The sequence below is a fragment of the Limulus polyphemus genome, unplaced genomic scaffold (assembly GCF_000517525.1).
Source record: "Limulus polyphemus unplaced genomic scaffold, Limulus_polyphemus-2.1.2 Scaffold576, whole genome shotgun sequence".
Classification (NCBI taxonomy): domain Eukaryota; kingdom Metazoa; phylum Arthropoda; class Merostomata; order Xiphosura; family Limulidae; genus Limulus; species Limulus polyphemus.
Window position 1 is genome coordinate 472,351 of NW_013666186.1, and position 20,939 is coordinate 493,289.

Genomic DNA, 20,939 nt, shown 5'->3' on the forward strand with positions numbered 1-20,939 from the left:
GAACAAATGACGCTGCTGAAGACGTGTCACCTGAAAAAGCCACTGTCGAAAAAGAAACTCTACACGGTTTTGAGAAGGGAAACAGTGAAGCCCTTGATGAAGTTACTACCACTGATGTGACTGTTACTAATGATAGGACGTTTCCTGATGAAGCAGATGAACCCCACTTGAAGCAGAAGCCAACAAGACGGAGACCAGTACGGAAGAAGATACGTCCCATAAAATTAAGAGACTTTGTTGTATTTTAATTTTGTGTTTGTAAATTCTGTACATTTAATTAATTTATTGTTAATTGTTTATTGGTTTAATGTAAGTGGCTATTGTTCAGGACGAACAATACTAAGGAAGGGGCAGTGTTACGACAGCAGAAGTCACGTGATGCTAGTAACACGTCATGAACTTCTAGAAAGATCCTGAATGCTCGGGCGTTTACTAGATTTTGGTATTCTTTTATATATAAGACGGTCAAGACGTGACGGCAACAGTGTAATGTGTAATTGAATTGCAGACAGAGATAAAGAGACGTATTGTTTGGTCGTGCGCGTGTGACGTTCACTGTTAATTATAGCGTTTGTTTAACTTATAGTGTGACGTTGAAATTAAGTGAATTTCAAAGTTGTATTGAGAAAGAATAAACTAGTTTTATTTAAGAAAGGACTTGTGTCGCTAAAGTTTCATCGGAAAGAATTTTTACGGAAAATTAACTAACGACCAGAGATGTAACAATATAATACATTTACATCATTAACCTATTTATATGAACAAGACTCCTGTTTAACTACTACTGGCTCTAGATATATAGAAAGCACTGAAAAAGGAAAACAAAATTTAACATTTTCCTTACCTGAAAGTGTATTTCAAATAGATACTAAAGATTTATGAGCATGTGTCAAGTCTTTGAACAAATTTCTTACATCCCTATACATGTGTACTGCACCAGTCTACGATGAAATCAGCATTACTATTGCTCCACACTAATGGGAGAGCAACACATCCATCATAAAGCAGTACTCCCATTACTTATACCCAAAGCTCATTCTTGACGAGGCAAAAGAGACACACTGGAAGTGGGGAGGACTTGTGGACGATTCTGTGGAAATGTGACTATCTGTCTGAAAGAAATTATTAACTTCAGAAATGCTATTCACTTATCCTAGAATCCCACACTGATGAGATGATAAAGGGAAAAGTATAAATTTAAAAAAATCAAAATGTGAGCACCTGTCTGAAAATATAATGACAGAAAGGGAAAAGTCATGAAGAACAGCCAAAGAAAAAGATGGGTGGTTGCCAGCAAAGCCACACTATAACTGGTGAATGAAGAAACAGATAGACCTTTCTTAAAAGTCAAGTAAAAAAGGAAGTGAAATAAGAAAGAGAAAAACAACTTGGAGGAAGAGAATGGCAAATGGGGCAGTAATTTAAATCATCTACCTAGAGTGATAAATTGTAAAGGTGGGTGGCTAACAAGACCACACAAGAAAACTCTTGAAAAAAAAACCCTGCCCATCTTGCAACGAACCTTGAGACATCTAATGTTGACATAAAAAGGGATTCTCAAGATAGAACAAATAGAAGACCCAAAACTGCCAAGAAATGAACACATGAACAAGCAGAAACCATGATTGAGCTGGCCAAAGAGGGACACAGAAAAATCTGGGAAGAAGTACTGGGAAAAAGTTAAAAGAGGAGGACTAGCATACAGAAAAAGGGTGGACCAATCCAGACTAAGAAAAAACATTGCTAGGGCCATGGAGTCTTGAAATGGTGACCAATAAATGGAAGCTTGATATAGAGTGTAGTAGTAAATGCATCAATAAGAGAGCTCCTGAAGAGGTAACAAGTTTACAGAAACACCAGAACGTGTAAAGACCACCTTGTCTGTAAATATCATCTTGGTAAAACGAGAGATCCACTAAATTAAAAGCTCTCAAAGCATGAAATGTCAACAACCAGGTTTTGTTGTTTTAAGCCAAAAAGTGGAACTCGACAACAAGAAGCAGAGATCCTGAAATAGAGTAACCCCTGCTGGTTGATGAACAAAACACCAGTGGAATAGTTGAAATAGATCAAAACAGAACATTCAGACAGTTTGAATAACAGATGTTGGCAGGTCCATTGAACTGCTCACGTCATAAGAATACTCATAATGTCAAAAAAGCATGTAGGTTCAAGAAATCTTGATACAAGATGATAAAAACCCTATAACCCGAGCACTTTTGAAAGATGGACCTTTTTTCTTCAGAGGCAAACTGGGAATGGTGGTCTAATCGATTGAGTGATATGTAAAGGGATTACTTTGATTTCTCGCCTACCCAAATTAACTTTCTTGACATCACTGTCTTTTTAAAGGATGGGATTTTACACACAGATTTGTACAAAAAACCTACAAACAGACCGAAATACCTTCACTATAAAAGCTGTCACCCCACTCACACTAAAAGAACTTTACCTACAGTCAAGCTCTTAGAACACTGTTGTTTGTTTAAAAATTAAGAATTTTTTTGTAGTGACAAACTTAAACTAACACCAAACATATTTTAAATTTTCCTTTTGTGATCTTAGTATAAATTAATGTTTCTTACATTTTTTGAAAATTTAGTTGAATATTTGCTTCTATTTAAAATCATGGAAACTACCATTATGGTATGGCAAACTGTCTTTAAGGGCTGATAAATCAGTTAACATTTGTGAAATCAAATGGACTTTATTAGTGTAATGATATATTTTAGAAAGTTACATAGATTTAATACGTTAGTGAAGAGTGAAATCTATTACAGAAAGACATTCTTAAAATAAAACATTAATATTAGATCATAACATTGGCAATCTAAAATTCTTGGTAGGATGGCTAGGTATAATTTTCAATTATGGATCACTACGTAACTTAAAGTTAGAGAATAATGTATATTAAAAGATTTTAAGAGCTGTCTTAAGACCTCAGTTACTTTTAGCCCATATATAAACAATTATCTTTTGTCTTTCTATCTCTAGAGTCATTAAAGTATATTAAGTACCTTTTTGGCATTACTACCTTGACTATTTAGCTTTCATTAAAATGCTATAAATAATAGCCTGATTTGATGTTTAACAAAAAATTGTTAACTTGATGTACAAAAGACAAGTAATTCTATTCTACTTTGGCATTAAATATTATCATTTAGAGGTCAATGAATATTTGACATTGATCATTATTGTTAGGCTACTACACATTACTGCATTTATATAGACTCTTGACTACATTGCATAGCACTGGAAGCTTCTGTTACGACAGCGGAAGTCACGTGACGCTGGTAACATGTCATGAGTTTCTAGAAGCATCATGACTGTTCCTGGCAACTCTAGTGTTTGCCAGATGCCCTCTATTTTTGTATATAAGCCCGGCAAATAAAGCAGAGATATAATTGCAGATAGGGAGATATAGAGACAGATAATCGAGTCAAGTGAGTGGTAGTGACTGTAAGTAAAGTGCATGAATCATTGTGAATTATAGCGTGTGTTTAAGTTAAAGTGACTGTGGAAATTAAGTGTATTGCAAAACTGTATGGAGAAAGAATAAACTAGTTTTATTTAAGATAGGACTTGTATCGCTGAAGTTCTTCGGAAAGAATTTTTACGGGAAATTAACAAACGACCAGAGACGTAACACTTCCATTTATATTTTGGTTTTTAAAGTGTTGCAAGCCTTTACATAAATGAGTGTTAAAGTATAATTCAAAAATGTAGCACAGAGATGCTGTGTGCAGGGCTGGTACCACCTGGAATGTATAAACTTAATGTTTTTTGGTTAGGTCTTTGTCCCCATAAATCAAAATAATGTGATAAACATTTGTAGCTCACAGCTCAAGGTCAGGATATGGGGGAAAACAAAATGGTTACCTAACTCAATGAAATGGCTAAATGCTCTGTATCTACTTGAATCAAACTCTAACTTATTACCTTCATTTCTATCTAAAGGCACTTAGATATGCAACTGATGTAAAACTAACAATTCTATTAAGGTTCTGGTGGCATTTAAAGAAAGGAAAATAAAACACAAAAGCCAATATGGCTGTAATTTTGGTCATTTTTACATTAAATATGACAATTTTGAAATGTTCATAAGCTGAACTCTTATAAATTTTGATAAGTAATTGCTGGCACTGCAAATGATATTATAAGGCACATCTTGATTTATTCCTTATATTAATATTGTACATTTTTGCAGGTGGCAACGTGTTTGCTGTATGAAATATTCATCAGAGGAAGAAGGGGTGGTGCACCCTAAAAAGACAAAGACAGAATTTAAAGCAAGTATCATATGTGACAGTAAAGCACCCTCTTAGATCTTATAAAGATAAGAGATATGAATTTGTGATAGTCATTCCTGGAAGCAGCTAGACTACAGGACTTTGTTCCAATTTTGAAGCATGTCACTCAGGAGGATAGTGTCCCAAAACTTGTCTTCTACCGCAGGAACTGTCAAGCACCTTTCACTCACGAAAAAAACTCTTAAAAAACTCAGAAATTAACAATTATGTCCCATGGGAGAAACAAATCTAGAGCAGAGTAAATCATATAAACAGCCTTCTAACAGTAAATCTCGTGTGTATGAGGAAGTGTGCATATTCTTTGATAAAAGCAGCAATGTGTTAGGGGAACAAACTCATGGGAACCACTGATCAAATCATGTCAGCTGAGAGCAGATGAGAGGGTTCAAGCTGTAGCAATGGGAAAAAATGCAGAATGAGAAAGACTTGGAGAAAACCTGCATATGAAAATCTTGATGTAACTGCCACACTTTTTTTTGGGGGGGGGGCTGAACATGTACTAGACATGCTGGCCTCTCTGAAAATGTGCTAGACTTGCTGCCCCAGCTGGGAAATCAACTAAATAAATATTTTATACATATTAAACTTTTACTGTTGAAGAAAACATATTTAGACAAGCTGTAGTATGACTAATAAATTCATTAATAACTTTTGGCAGATCCAATTCATTCACATCATTTTTCAGGATATAGAGACAAGCAAGATGATTCATGCAAGACTGTGACACCAGCAACAGAAGAAGAGCTGAGTGTTGTCTTACCCAGGAAATGTCATCCCAGAGTTCCCACTGCCCTCTTGTATGATAACAAACAGAACAGAGAAGATGTTGAGTGGTATAGGGATATCTCAACTTACTAATGGGATAATCATCCAACCAGAAGTAGCCACAGCAGAGCCTCAAATGCAGATTGTTCCTGCTGAGAAAAACATGAAGCAGTTCATTGAGACAACTCCCCTACTCCTACCACAATATATTAGGGGGAAAAGGCAAGGTCTGCCTGTCATTATGCTTCTGATGGTACAGGTAGGAGAACTCTCAGAGTCTCATAACAAGAATATAGCATGGTTACTTACAAAGCAAGCTCATACATCCAATCAAACTGATAGTTCCTGGATGGATTTCGACATCCTTACATGGATTCATCTAGACCAACCAGGATACAATTGGATACTTAGCAACAATAAATGCTCCTGCCACACAAATGTCTACAGTGTTCGGAACCCCTGAACCAGCTCTCAACACCGATGAAGACTGTCACCTTTAAGCAGGCAAGGATTTAAAAAAAATGTTTAGAATACAAGTTGCATTTTATTAGATTTAATTTATGAATAATGCCAACATTAATATTAAGAATTTGAATGTAAATTGTATGGCTGATGGTCTACAGAGACAGACACTATTTTCAAATGTAAGAAAAATGACAAAATTTAAACTTGGTGTAAGATTAGCTTTTGATCAAAACAACTGTAGAAGCTAGAAGTACAACAAACCAAACCTGGCATTACAGGGATGTGACATTGCCTCAACTCAACCATAAGAATGGGGTAATATCTGTAATTGGTATTACATGCAGAAATAATAACTCACTCAACCGTAAATGCAGGGAAGAGACATCCTACATCCAAAATTATGAGGAGAACATGGAACATTTGTCAACCATATGAACATCTGTATTACGAGGCAGATGAAGTCCCACAAACTCAATCGTAGGAGCAGGTAAAGAAACTCCTACAACCATAATTTACTAGAAGAGGGGGCCTCTACTGCACCCAACCATAGGAACAAAACAGTGTCATCCCAAACCCAGTATTACGAGGAGGATCACCCATAGGTTGGACCCACTCCAAACTACTATTTAATTTTTTTGTCTATTGCTGTCCACCTGGGAAATAGCATCCAGGGGAAATGAAGGAGGGAAACTAGCTTTGCCCTCTTCTCACCAAGTGGATAATCATTAGTATGATTTGTCAAGTAAATTTCAAAGCTCACTCAGGAGGAAGCCTTCATAGTCCACCACTCCAGTGACTGAAAACTGGGAAGTTGTAAGAACTCCCATGCTCCAATAGGAGAAAAAGGGGGAGGGGGAGTAAATGCAGTGGGTAGTCCAAAGGAACATCACACCAGAGACAGTGCAATGGTGTAGGGTTTCTGAAATAAAAACATATATGAAATGAAGTGACAAGATTTATCCCAGTCAATGGCAAACTGACCTGCATAGAATCGCCAATGATATCCACAAGAGGAAGATACAGCCAGATCATGCATATAATGAGCAAGAAAGGTATTGGGCTTGAATGATCTCTTCTAAAGGATATCAAAATTGTGCAGCCAAGGACATAGTGATGTGACAGATCTGACAAGAAGAAACATTGTGGAGATGGTGACCTTCCATGGATTAGTCCAAATACACCAGCCTAATGAGAAACCCAGCAGACATGACAGGGAACAGATCACAGGAAATTGAAGGGTCCCAGGGAATAAAAAGTCAGGAACATGAACCCTGAAAGGTAACAGTACGTGGCATTGCACCTTAACAAGTGAACCGAACAAAGAAGCCAATCAGGATCGGAATGGTAGTACATGAGGGAAAAAGAAGGTAAGGAAATGAGTGTGAAAGCCAAACCACCTGCACTGGCAGCATACGTCTTAGGGAGAAAGGACAGGTCGGAATAGAGAATGGCAGAAGGAATGGTAAAGGATGCAGATAACATTAATGGCATTGATATCTGAATGATAATGACTGCAAGCAAGGAGAAGGAGGAAGCAGGTCTTGAGGGAGAGAAGGTAGTTGGATCATAAAGACAAAGGTTTAAATGGAGGACAGGAAAGGGCATAAAGGACCACTCTTAGATCCCAATAGGCAATTCAAAGGAACTGAAAAGGTGGGAAAAGACAGGGGAAGACAAAACCATGTGCAACCTGGTGAAACAGAAGGTGATCGACAAGGCCGCCTGATTGCTAGACATTGTCAAACAACTGGGTGAAGAAAAGGGAAAGATAAGGAATGGAATGCTGGGAAAGACAAAAACCATCAAAAAATATCCAAACATATTCAAAATTCCCTCTAACACTTGTTATTCCTTACCTTGGAAAATACAGTTTTATTGTTAAAACCCAAATCAAAAAAGCTACTCAGGTCCTTCTGCCCGAAGATTAAACTCTGTATTGTCTTCAAATCATCACTTTGTATGAGTAGCTCTTTTAGAACTACAGATATTTTACCTTCACTCTTACAGTCAATGGTCATATATAAATAAACATCTGGTAGCTGTAAAGCCATCTACATAGGCAAGGCTTTTCACAATTGATAAATACATGCCTTGGAACACATGGGAGTTTCTAACAGAACTCGACTTAAACTTCAAACTCCACCTAACTTTCCTATATATTCTCACAATGAAATGCAATCGCAACCCATTTCCTTAGAAGACTTTTCAATTCTAGCTTTTGAATGTAATGAACACAAACTGTTGACAACAGAAAATGTTTTATCATTTTTCTAACACTATTTATTGTATTTTTATATGAGTAATTGTTCTAAAGGTTGTTTAATTTGTCATTTTCATAGATTTGCTAAAGATGAAATATGGCTATTTCCAGAATGTTCGATAATGATGTTTACAATAGTGCCATTGCTCTACTATTCATTATTAGACTTTGTTTTCCACCAAATGTATCAATTACAGATTGATATCAAGCCAGTGGTAATGTGTTGCAAAGGTGGGCAGAATGTTAGAGTGTGTTAGTGTGTCTTGGTTAGTGTGTCATGAGATAGATTTTGTAATGATAGGTGGAGGGAAGAAAAGCCCTCACCTGCATTCCACAGTATGTTCAAATCCCATCTGGCTGGACATATCCACCACAAACAGCTTGGGAGATATTGTAATGGGGTGCCCTGTAGTACATTTCCAAGGATAACCCAATGCAGCCCTAGATCTCAAAAAAGTTTGGCTTCATCAGTCTTTTCCTGGGCGAGAGGCACATGGAGGTGCCATGAAATGTATGAATTACACATAGATGATTGAAAAAATACAATACACAAAACTTAACATACAAATCCTCTGGAGAATGGTGACTGAAGGGAAGCAAAAACTAGAGGCACATGAAACCACCCAATAATGCAAGTAATATGAGATTAATGTGTTGTAATCCACATACCAAAGACAGGTGAAGAAAAAAGGCAAGAGAGACTGTGATATGCCAAATCTGGTGGGAAAAGACACAAGCATATGATCAGACTCACCTAAAGAAGAATATGAGAGATGGATGAGCTGGCAAATCCAACCCATTAAAGTGGAAGAGAAAAAGTCCCAAGAGGAGATCTGCCATGGTAAAAATAGACAATGGTGGTTTCCACAAAAAGGGGCAATTCAAATGAGAGTGAAACAACTGTACAGTGAGGAAATACAGGTGAGAGAGATGGGGGAAATCATCCTACTGCCTTCCTATGCAGCCCAGGTCTTTGGAAGAAAGAAGCTGTCTGAAAATAACATCAACCAGTCCTTATAATAGAGTACAGAAGGCATCCAAGGCACAAAATTACAAACAACAATCATCACAAGCAAAGAGAGGAAGAAAATATGATTTGAGAGACATATGATAAAAATGAACAGCAGGCCAATGGCCCAAAGGGAGACAAGAAGAGCCCAACAAATCACATGAAGGTTCCAATTAGGAATAAGGGTGTAACCCTTTCACAACAGGAGCCTCTTTAAACACTTTTCTGAACTAGTCACAATGTTACATTCAAAATTTAATTAAAACACTTTCAATATCAATGTATGTGAATGAATTTAATACTATAATGTGTGTTATGATTCAAAGTTTTATTTTATCCAAATTTTAAGTCCTTGATTTCAAAATAAACCTTTAATAACTCCTTAAAACTTCAGATGTATTATCACGTGACCAAATAGCTATGAAAGTTTTCTACTTTGACACTGTATCTTCAATAATACAATGGCAGTACTCTAGAGGTACATGTACATCTAGACAATGAGATGTTTAGATAACCATTTAACTCTTTCATTTCGAAGATTTCTGAATGAATATAATTAAAACAAATACATTTTTTCAACCGCAACAGCTGCCACACCCACCTTCAACAGACTTGTTTGGGCTTTATAGCCTCCATGTAGACATTGCATATACATGTTTATAACCATTAGAAAGAACTCATATTACAGTATATTCTAACAATGGTTATTTGGAAATTGGTGCCAAGTTGTCATCATATAGTACATGAAATTGACTATAGTATTGTTGGCTGCTTGATTGACTACATCATATACAGTTGTTTCTTACCTAAGTATGTTATAGTTAGAGATACACTTTAAATTATATTTAGATCTTACTATTATATTTCAGTTAATTATGTATTAGTTACATTTTAACATACATAATTAAAAGGTTTAAACATTTTTTAATATGCATCATACTTTGCTTCCATTCTGAAGGCTTACGGCATTATACGCTGAACAAAAATTTTGCAGAATGGTTGCACATCTCTCCCAAAGACACTGTAATATGCCTTGAGAGCACTATTGACTTGTGTTGAGATGAATAATAAGTGGTAAAGGACAAGAATGGGAAATAAAACATTAAAAATTAATTATATATGAAAAGGATAAGAGCCAGAGTTACAAATATATGCAATACAACATCTTTAAAGATATTCTACAAAAATTCAAAAGGTATGTACTTTTTTTATTTCTTAATTTTAATCACTTCATTGCATTATATGTTGATGATAATAGCTAGAGTTAGTGATAGGTAAAGAAAATGACAGATAACTATAAAATCATCATTATGTGTGTACAAGATACTTATGATCTTTAACAAAATCTTGCCAGTTTTTGAGTGGATAAGTTAAGAAATCTCAGAGTTACTGCATGTACATTTATACAAGTGAAATTCATGATTCAATTTCCACAAGTTGCATAAGCCTGCCACAAAGTGTTAAACAGCTCTGTGAGAACAGGCAAAAGGAAGAGATTATTGCCCAATAATAAGTAGAAAGTGATGATTGATACTGCCAAGTGTCATGCACAGAAATTTCATAGCAGTTGCATGAAAGGTAATAGCTCCTAGTGGTGCAGAGAGCTAAGTAGTGTTTCTAGAGTAATCACTGATCATTTCAATTGATTATCTTACTCAGCTCTGCTTTTTAATACAATTTTTATGCATCAATTTCTGCTATATATTACAATGTACTGAGAGTCCTCGTTATATATGTATTCAGCATGCAAAGTTTGCCCTTATGCAAGACACTATTTCTATCAAAAATTCATTATATGCTAGAATAAGCTAGAATAATTCGGCCTCATGAGTTGAACGTGTTCCAAGTCAGTCACACCATGACTCTTGGTGCCACAGTGTCTCGGATGCTGCTCACCTATGTCATGAGTGGTGCATTGTGGGTACACTTGGGTTCCCACCATTCAAAGTAATGCATCCCTGCTGTTTCGGGTCTCATACTGTCCATTGTTCTATGCAGATCTGTCCTTCTTGTGCACATTTTATGAACAGTGTAACTTCTGTTCCTGTTCAATTTACAGCTGTGGCTTCCAAACTTCCTGCAAGTTCATATCCTAGCCCTAGCTCTAATCCACCCATGAAACAGAAGAGGACTGCATTAACACTATAATTGAAGTTAGAAATTCTAAAGCATATGAAAGATGGTGAAGACCACTCTACAATTTGTCATGCCTACAACCTTGGAGAGTCTACTATATGTGCCATTAAGAACAACACTGATAAAATTAATAGTTCAGTGATAAATTCAACACCACCATAAGCAAAGGTGATAACTAAATTATGGAATCCAGTGTTGGTGAAGATGAAGAAGATGCTTGGACTTTGGATTGAAGATCAAAACCAGAAGAAAATGAATCTTAGCTGTGCCAGTATCAGAGGTAAAGTTTTGAAAATTTATGAATGCTTGATCCAAGATGGTGGAGCTGAGGAGCTCTTTATGGCCAGTAAGAGTTGGTTTGCTAAGTTCATTCACTGTCAGAACTTGCATAATCTGAATGTGATGGATGAATCTGCAAGTGCTGACCATACTGATGCTGCCAGATATCCAGAAGAATTGAGAGCAAACACTGAAGCAGAGGGGTACATCCCTAAGCAAGTTTTTAATGCTGATTAAACTGGGCTATTTTGGAAGAGGATGCTTTCACGAACCTACATTAATAAGGAGAAGGTAGAACCTGGATTTAAAGCAGTGAAAGATAGGCTGATGCTACTATTATGCAGAAACTCAGCAGGTGAATTCAAGATGAAGCCAATGCTTGTATACCATTCCCTGAACCCTCATCCTCTCAAAGGTCTCACCAAGAAAATATTGCCCATGCACTGGACTGACAACAAAAAAGACCTGGGTTATTGGCCAAGTGTTTGAAGAATGGTTCACTAATCATTTTGTTGTGGAGAGTGAGTGATATTACAGGTGCTGCTTATCACTGATAATGCCCTGGGACACCCAAAATATTTGGAAAACATCAGTCTTAACACAGGGTTTTTTCTTGCCCCTAAAACTACATCATTGCTCCAGTCACTTGATCAAAGAGTTTCTCGACATTAAGAGCCTACTACCTACGATTAGGGGGCAGTAGTGTATAGGATGTGTAACACATCCATATTTTTTACACATAAACTGCTATTCCTGTTATGTGATTTCTCATTATGTCCACTTTTTTTGGAACACAACCACTACACATAATGAGGACTCCTAGTATAATAAAATATTTCAAAACACATTTTTCAATTATGAAAATATTAATTTTATTCCTGAATATACTATATTTAAACTACGTAATTAATATTCTTAATTTTTTATCACCAAAATGAAAATATAACAATACAATTTTTAAAGGCATAATATTTGGCAATTATTAAGTACTAGTTGCAGCTATATTCAACAATAGTTTTCATTTATAGCTAAAAAAGCTTTTTTTTACACGCAATGACTGCAATATAATGTATCTTGTTGTGAATACAAGGGACAAAATATCCAGATTTGCATCACAATTTGAGAATCAAAACAACCCCAACTGCAAATCATTTTCCTCTTTGCTTAACATAACATGCAAATAATTTCTTTCTCTTGTATATTGTTAAAAGTACCCTAACATTTCAGTTTGATATTCCAAAGCCAAAGCTGATGTTTATTTCTTGGAAATTCCTGCCAAATGGCACATACAGTATTTTCACACTTTGTCATGTGTATATCGCATACACATACAGTTTGTAGTAGTCTGTTTATGACATTTGGAATGCACCTGACCAGCATCCACAGCCTAGCCAAATAGATTAGATTATGTACATACAGTACATGCACTGCACACTTAGCACTGAGCTGGTTAGGAACTCTCTCAAAATGGATTAAGTCCCAAGGACCAACCATGTGATCATTTTTTACTTGTATATAGTTTTAATACAATAGATTTCAATACAATATATGTATCTTCACAAAATATAGCAGAATTTTAGCAAACATTACAAGTCGTTTGTACACAAAATCATGTTTATAGTCAAGTATTTTTACTAAAGATTTGTCTGTGAATATATTGAGTCTTTTTTTTTACCAGTCCAAGTGCAAAACAATTTTAATGTTAAGATTAAGGTTAAAAATACTTTTCTACATCTCAAAAATCTCAAATGTCATTTGCATAATCTCCAGAACCTCCTAAATACATTTCAAACATTTTTTGTTCTTTTTTTCAGTAAAATTTTATATTTTATCATTATTTGCTCCATGCTAACTCTATACAATGTTGGTCAATTTGACCAACCATGTAATCACAAAAAAAATAAAAAAAAATCTAAATTATCCTCTTTTCTTTCTATGATGTCTTCAATTTGTAACAAGAAACTTGTAACAATATACATATATTTATACTTATTGTTTTATTGCCCTTTGAGCCATGTCTAACTAGCACTAGTACTATTCGCACCCTTAGGATATAAATTGTTAATCACTTGGGGAACATGCAGGTCATGTTGAGTTATCGAATTACGTTACCCACAAGATACTCCAAGCTGCTCACATGCATGTTTTATGAAAAATGTTTTTATTATATTATTGTTATTATTAATTATTTTACCTAAACTAGCCTTATTTTTGCATTTTAATTACTTTTATAATAATAAATAAAGAATACACATGAAATACGAGAAATAAAGTACTTACCTAGATTTTCTCTTTATTTGCTGTCAACTGTCGATAACACTTAACCCTAAATCTTTTACACTAACGGTAGTAGTGCACTAAATAATTTTTATTTAATTAAACAATGCACCAAACAACATAGAATAATAACATGCAAAAAGCAGAGACAATGTCTCATAACTATCACAATTTTTCTGGCTTTATAACTATGCAACATGAGCCATTAAAAATACATCCAAGCTAGTCATTGCGTTTCCCCATGAGAATGAAGCTTGTACTGAATGAGAAATTAAAATTTTTCTGTACGGAAAACAACTTAATATAATACGTCATTTGAAAAATGAAAACATCAGCTTTCTATTGGTTAAAAATAATATAGTATCAAATGTAAGAGAGAACTATTGACAAATCCTAAAAGAGAGGATGTGACAGGTGGGTGTGACAAGAAGGGCCCAATTTTCTATTTGATGGCTCTGTAACCAAACAAAATTGAAAGCTATGAAAATTATGTTTCATCTGAGCAATAACAATATTATAATACGTAACTTACATCAAATTTTGTACTTCTTGGAGGGGTGATAAATAAATTAAAAAAGAAGGGATTTTAAGAGAAAAAGGTCACATTTTTCACACTAGGGGAAATTCAAGATCTTTTTTTAATATTGCCTTATAAAACTAAGAACTTAAAACTTGTATATATTAAAATATGGATTACTAGCTATGATTTTAAGCTATACTAATTAGTATAACATGAACAAACAAAAAGTAGTTTAATTAAATTTTGAATGTAACTCACTAAAAAACCTTGTGACATGCACAGTAAAGGATGCGCATGGTGAGAGGGGTAATTACTGCTGAAACATAACTAGAAATTTTCTTCTTCATAAAGCCAAGGAGACCACGTTGTGAAGAGTGATGAAGTCTCACCAAAAATAAAAAATAAACTAGATTAATTTGAAAAACGATTTATGGCAACCCTGTTCAGTTGCTATATCTTCAATTCACCCCTTTCTTTGGTTAATTGATTTTCTTTATTTTATGACAGCTGAGGTGTTTGGTATTTCTTGCAATTTTGAAGTTTTACTTTATATACCAGGAACTATTTTGTTCATGAAATCCTATGTATCGTACAATTAAATATTAGGGTTTGAAGCTGAATAAAACTGTTATTAAAATAAAAGCATACCATTTACCTCTTTTTCACTTGTGGATGTTTTTACAAAGAGTTAAGACCTTTAGTGCTGGATTTAGTTGCCATAATGTGTTAAAATGATAAATGTTAAAAAGATCTTAAGCAATACTTGCTAACTGCTAATCAAATTCAATGATGATTAGCAGTTTCTGCTAATGAAACTAACTATTTTGTCCCCTGGAATATATGATAAGAATGCACAAATGCCAAAATAACTAAAAACAGATTATAAGGTTTCTAAATTAATGAAATATTGATTTGAGCTTCTTCATGTTATGAAATGTTCCTAATGACATGCAAATATTCATAAAATCAAAATATATAACTATTCAAATCAAGAAAATACAGTAAAGTAATTGGTTTAGGTATTAAAGTGATTCCATGAAATGGTGCAAATTGTGTTAAACTCAACCAGCAAGCAAATGGATAATCAAAATAAGCTATGTAAAAGAAAAAATAATTTACCTGATTCGTGCTGTTCTTTTAGAAATGTTAGTACTCGTAAAGCAAAACATCCATGGAAAACTTTTACTAATACTGAATTCCACTTTTCATGTGTTGACCCATTTTGTATTTGATATTTCTGAAAAATGACCCATCAATCATTAATACAATAAGCTGAATCCTAAAATGTAGCTGAAATAGTTTTGAATGGAGAAATTAAAAGCAGTTTCTTTTGGACTATACAGAAATATGTTATTTCATAACAAATCTAAGCAGTCAGATAAGTTGATTGAAATGTAATAGGTGTCCTTTTTAAGTTCAACAAATAAATGCTTTCTGATGCAGCAGATGTTTACTGACAAATAATTTTCAATAATAATGATGATACTGGACTGTGATACAAATATAATTTGGTGATTTTATATAACAACATTTTTCAGAAATAAGCTGAAAATATAGAGCAAAATTGCGGCAATCCTTAGAAATTTGTACTCTCAAGTTTTTTCTTTATTATTATGTTTATATTTTACACACCTTTTCCATTGTCATTTAGTTGAGATGTCTCAAGTTTGTTTATGCATGGGACCAGTTCACACCCCATTAGAATTAACTGTAACATTAATAGTAAAACCAAATAACTGACAATGGGTGGCACCAAATTCTTTGTCACAGAAACTATGGCAAGGTTTAGAAAATTGCTAGCCCAATGGTCCAAAATAAACAAAAAAAAATCTGTTGGGCAACTTTTTTCGGCTGCTAACCAAATGGGCAATCCCATTTGGGACTGTAACTATAAACTCTATAAAATAAAATAAGGTTCTGTGCTGTAATCAAACAGCTGTTTCTCAAACAAAAATCCCCCTCACAGACCATTCTGGTATGACACAATACACCAGCAAGATCAGTGATCAGTGTTTTCAGTGATTTAGGTTAACACAGATAAGTATAATGGATTCACATTTCACCATCAACCTAGCATACTCTATTTCCTCCAGAAACATATCAAATTTTGTTAGCCAATCAGCACTGTTGAGTTTCTTCTGTTCAGTGCAAGGAGAGAAGAGAACACCCTTTTCTTTCAAAATATGGTCAATATGCAAAAATGTTTTAGTAGCAGCAGTTCAACAAGAAATAACTGACCTCTCCCCCAGCACAGAAAAGCACATGGTAAAACGAAAAATGTGCATATGAAAAAAAATTTAATCCCTTTTTAATGCTATCATCAACAAAAGAAAATATTACTTTTAGCTCCAATATGACAAGAAAAAGAACAAAATGTTTTGTAACATTGTCAGAAATTCAGTCAGCTCATACACAGTGGAAGTTATTTCATCAAAAGCACAAGTACATTAGATAAAGATCCCATAAAAACCCATGACAATTCCGCACATTGCATGAAATGAGTAAATGCCCAAGTAGTCACAGAAAATCCAGGGCAGATGCCAATGGCAAAAACTGTCACTAATATAAGCATGTCATATTTTGACATAATGATGGGTCATTTTTGCACTGCCCATTATAAATAACAGCCAAGAAAGAACTTTCTTTGGATAAATTTTCTAAATACAATAGACTGTCACCACTTGCACATACTTTAGTTAAAATCATGTTCACAATAACTCTAGCCACAGTCAGAGTAGATCTAAGGATGAAGCTCAACTATTAACATCACAGCAGGATGTGTTGGATAAAATGTCATCAACCTACCCTATAGGTGATAAAGATATCTTGTTCATTGTGTTGAAGACAGCAAATAGCACTTTCAGAAATATTAAGTTATTTTAGGAGCTTTGTGCAGATCTCTGTGACTTGAGACTTGACAATTATTGACTACTCTTCAGTTGAATATGTATACATCTTTAAAGTTTAGAAATAAAATAGAAAACAAATTATTTAAGTCAAATTGTCCATGACTTTGTACGAATCACAAACTCAATTATATTATTTGTGCAATTTGAAACTTTTTTGGATAACCAAATGCCTCAAATGGTTTACCCAAGGGGCAGGTAGGGTTATCAAAATTTTGTGAGTCCTGAAGTTTGTCACTCTTTGTAAGTAAGTTAATCATAACTGTCCTACACTAAACTGTAATCTCATTGTTTAGTAGCAAATAAAATAGAACCAAAGACTGTTAATCAAGAACAAGGAGCTTTAGATTAGATATTGGTTGAAAGTCATAGCTTATGAAAGTTGCGAGTCATAACTAATCAGAGTTTAAAGATTTTATATTATTACAAAGATTTGGTGATAAGTTATTGTACTTTTTCCTAACTTCTCATGTGAAGGTTATATTGCCGAGTTAGAAGTTTAGTTGAGTTGTTTGTAAAAGTCTAGGTCTAGCATTTTGATTTGTGAGTATATTCTGCCTAACTTTTTAAAGTTCTAATAAACACTGTTTTCTTAAGAATCCTAGTATTAACATTTTGATTATTCTTAGTATAGACCAAGTTAAAACAGATCAAATATCAGCTACCTGAATATGGCAACTTAAAAGATGTCCAAATACACAAAAGTATTCTGAATCATTATTAGGAAACATCAAAAATCCTCTTTATGTTATAAAGCAATCCTAAAGTGTTATGATGCAAAATCTGTACATAAAAGTAATAACCCTTGGGGAAAAAATGATAAATCATCCAAAAATTGCTGGAAGACAAATTATCAGAAAAAACACCAAACTATTATTATACACAATACTTCTTTTACATAAATAACGTTTAACATCTCTACATTTTACTTAAAAAAGAAAAACGGCAACATGCAAACAAAATGGTCTCACCAGGATTGGTTCTGATAGCCAACATTTACATGGAAGACTTTGAAAATACTGTGATTAAGCCCATCAATGGGAAAAATCTACATGTATGGGCAAAAAGACCCATTAACAAAATTGTATTATCAATTACAAAAAGAAAAAAGGTAACAGTTGCTTGAAAATGTATTTCAGACAGATACATCTCCACAGATCAGACAGTTAATACCTCAACCACTGCCAAAAAGTTTTTGTGCAGGCACCAAACCTTTGAATGAAAGTTTCACCCCTACACATAATACATGTGCTGCACCAGTCTATAATGCAACCAACACTAGACTATACCCCTCCACTAACACGAGACAATACATCCTCCACACTCAATATTCCCCTTTAGCACTTTGTGTATAGCAAAAGCTCTTTCTTAAAAAGGCAAGAGAGGGACACCAGAAATGGGAAAGGAAGGTAGGTGGTTCTTTGGAGAGGTGAGTGTATATCAGAAAACTATTCACCTTTTCACAGAATATATACCTAGAATCCCACATTGAAAATATGATGAAGGAACCAGTTTGCACAAAGAATATTAAAATATGAGCTCCTTTCTCAAAAATATAGCAAAAGAAAGGAAAAACTCATTGAGTGAATCACTCGTAAGAGACTTCATCCTTTTCAAGCAGAAAGTACTCTTTGCCCAGTACAAGTGACAGTACAGAAAGGTACACTCAAAAGAACTTCCTACTTCACTTGAAATGTCACAAAAGTGGGTGAAATGTAAAGCCTGCTCAGTCACCCTGAATATTTCAGAACATTAGCAGACTATGTATGTATAGTGTGGCTGAGACAGTTAGTCAAACTGTATACTACATGAGAAATAGTTACATGAAATACCTACCAGAATATGCAGGTGCATGGTTGAATCATTTCATACCTGCATCTCAAGTGAAACTAAAAATCCACCCAGCAGGTCACAACCACTAGGAATAGTCTGGTTCTTCATGCATGAGTGGCATATACTACACTTTCAGGTAAAAACCCTGAACTGCTTCTGAATGGGAAGTGCATCCACTCATTGTCATACCAGTGAGATTACACTGACCCAAGGGGGAACTCTCCATATTGGCCTCTCCAGTGGCTTGATACTGGGGAAGCAAGTGTAGTTCCACTCCGTTAGAAGAAAACAGGATGGAGGAATTTCTATAGGGGAAAACAACAGAGAGCTATTTGGACTGAACAGAAATTATCTATCACTTAAATAGTCACCACTTAGAGATTTCTCAATGGACTATCATAAATATGGATAGCAAAGGCTAGCCAGGTGTGAGAATAGGAATCCACATCAAATTTTGTTGTTTAGAAGCAGTAGTATGGCTTAGAAGACAAAATATAAAAACTTCTGAAGCAATCTTGCAGGAAACCCAATTTCAATAGCAGGCACTGAACAGGAGCAGAGGAAATAAATACCTTGTTATTTCCTACTCAATGCAACACTAGCCACATGATGGGTTCCATTGTCTCTGGTACAAAAATATATATATTGCTGTTGTACAGGGTGCAAGATAAAAATAAACAACCCACCTCTTTAGAGCCTTCAGAAAAATTATGACGTAAGAGTGATACATTATAGGAATCCTATCTTTAAAGTTAAAATAATTACTTAAATGAAACATCAGGTTAAAGATAATTCTAAACTAAATATTTGGGTAAATTTTATTATTCAGAATAGGTTTGATTTTTTTCTTTAATTCTATAGAATGATTACCAGTAAATGACAGAATACAATAAACTATTTCTTTTTTTTTCAACCAGTTTACTAATTTTTTAAGCATTTAAAGCTTTTAAATAATTCCTGATAACACTATTAACTAACTGTTCAGGAAAACTTTCTTTTTTTTTTGTAAAACAACCTTATGTTCTTATTTCTTCACAGAATGAGGAAAAAGAACTAACTATGTTATAAGCCCCATGAATTAAATTATGAATTAGGTTATTTTTAAATTCGAAAGGTAAAAAATGAAAATATTGTCCTGTAAAAGTTGGATTAAGATAGCACTTAGTGTTAAAACTTCTAAATAAAATAGCAATCATCTTGATATTTAAGAAAGGTAAGCTATTAGCTGTTTGTTCTTCAAATGTAAATCTAATATTGTTATGTTGATTGTTCAGATAATTTTGAAATTCTTGAATATCAAGTTTATTCTTAAAAATTACAAAAATATCATCAACATATCTTCTATAGTATAAATGTTTAAACTTTTCGGGACAACTTTTTAACCACTTTTCTTCATAATAACTTAAAAATAAATTAGCAAAACATGGTGCAACTCTTGCACCAATAGACATCCCATCAAGTTGTTCATAATGATAACCATTAAAAACAAACATCAGGATTTAAAAAATTAAATACTACTTAACTCAATCACATCATTTAATGGTAAATTTGTATAAAATGAATTAATGTCAAAACTGGCAATATAGACAAGTTCATCAAAACCAGTTTAGATATATCTTTGGAAAATTCAAAACTATTTTTTACCTTAAGGTCATTAGTTACACCAAAAACACCAGCTCTTAGTGAGGAGGAAGGGCAGGAAAGTGTCACAGGAGGTAAGCATTATTGGAAATACATTTTCAATCTAGGAAAATGTTAACTTCCAAAACATACTTACCTCTGCAGACACTTATGGCTAGAATCCCACTTTGAGAAGGTGGAGAGAAGGTGAGGGTATTATCCATACAAAAAGTGTCTGCATATAACATGGGTGTGCTAAGAAAAGATTGGTACCAGTGTGGGGGAACCACACTACATCCAGAACAGGTATGCTCTTCACCCTGAACTTAGTTCCTGTATCAAGAGTGGAATTGTACATAAGTGATCAATACTATAGGCCAAACATAATCAGATAGCCGAGATTCCATTACTCAGGGTCTTGGTCCCTATATCCTATAATGGTGGACCACAATATTATATATATACACCTGGAAAAAAATTAAGCACCCCCGTGTTTTTTTCAAGTGATTCAGATTCGACGTTCTTGTGACTGATTATAAATTACCATTCAATCTAAACG

The 20,939-nt window shown here is 34.3% G+C and overlaps 1 protein-coding gene across 3 annotated transcripts in view; it reads right to left on the minus strand.

Moving 5' to 3' along the window:
• Positions 1–20,939, minus strand: part of LOC106459214 (regulator of microtubule dynamics protein 1-like) — a 111,963-nt gene that overhangs the window by 74,320 nt on the left and 16,704 nt on the right. For all 3 annotated transcript variants that reach the window (XM_013918820.2, XM_022385658.1, XM_022385659.1), the window contains exon 2: positions 15,141–15,258. In XM_013918820.2, the coding sequence (XP_013774274.1) occupies positions 15,141–15,258 (118 nt within the window). The remainder of the gene's footprint in view (positions 1–15,140; positions 15,259–20,939) is intronic.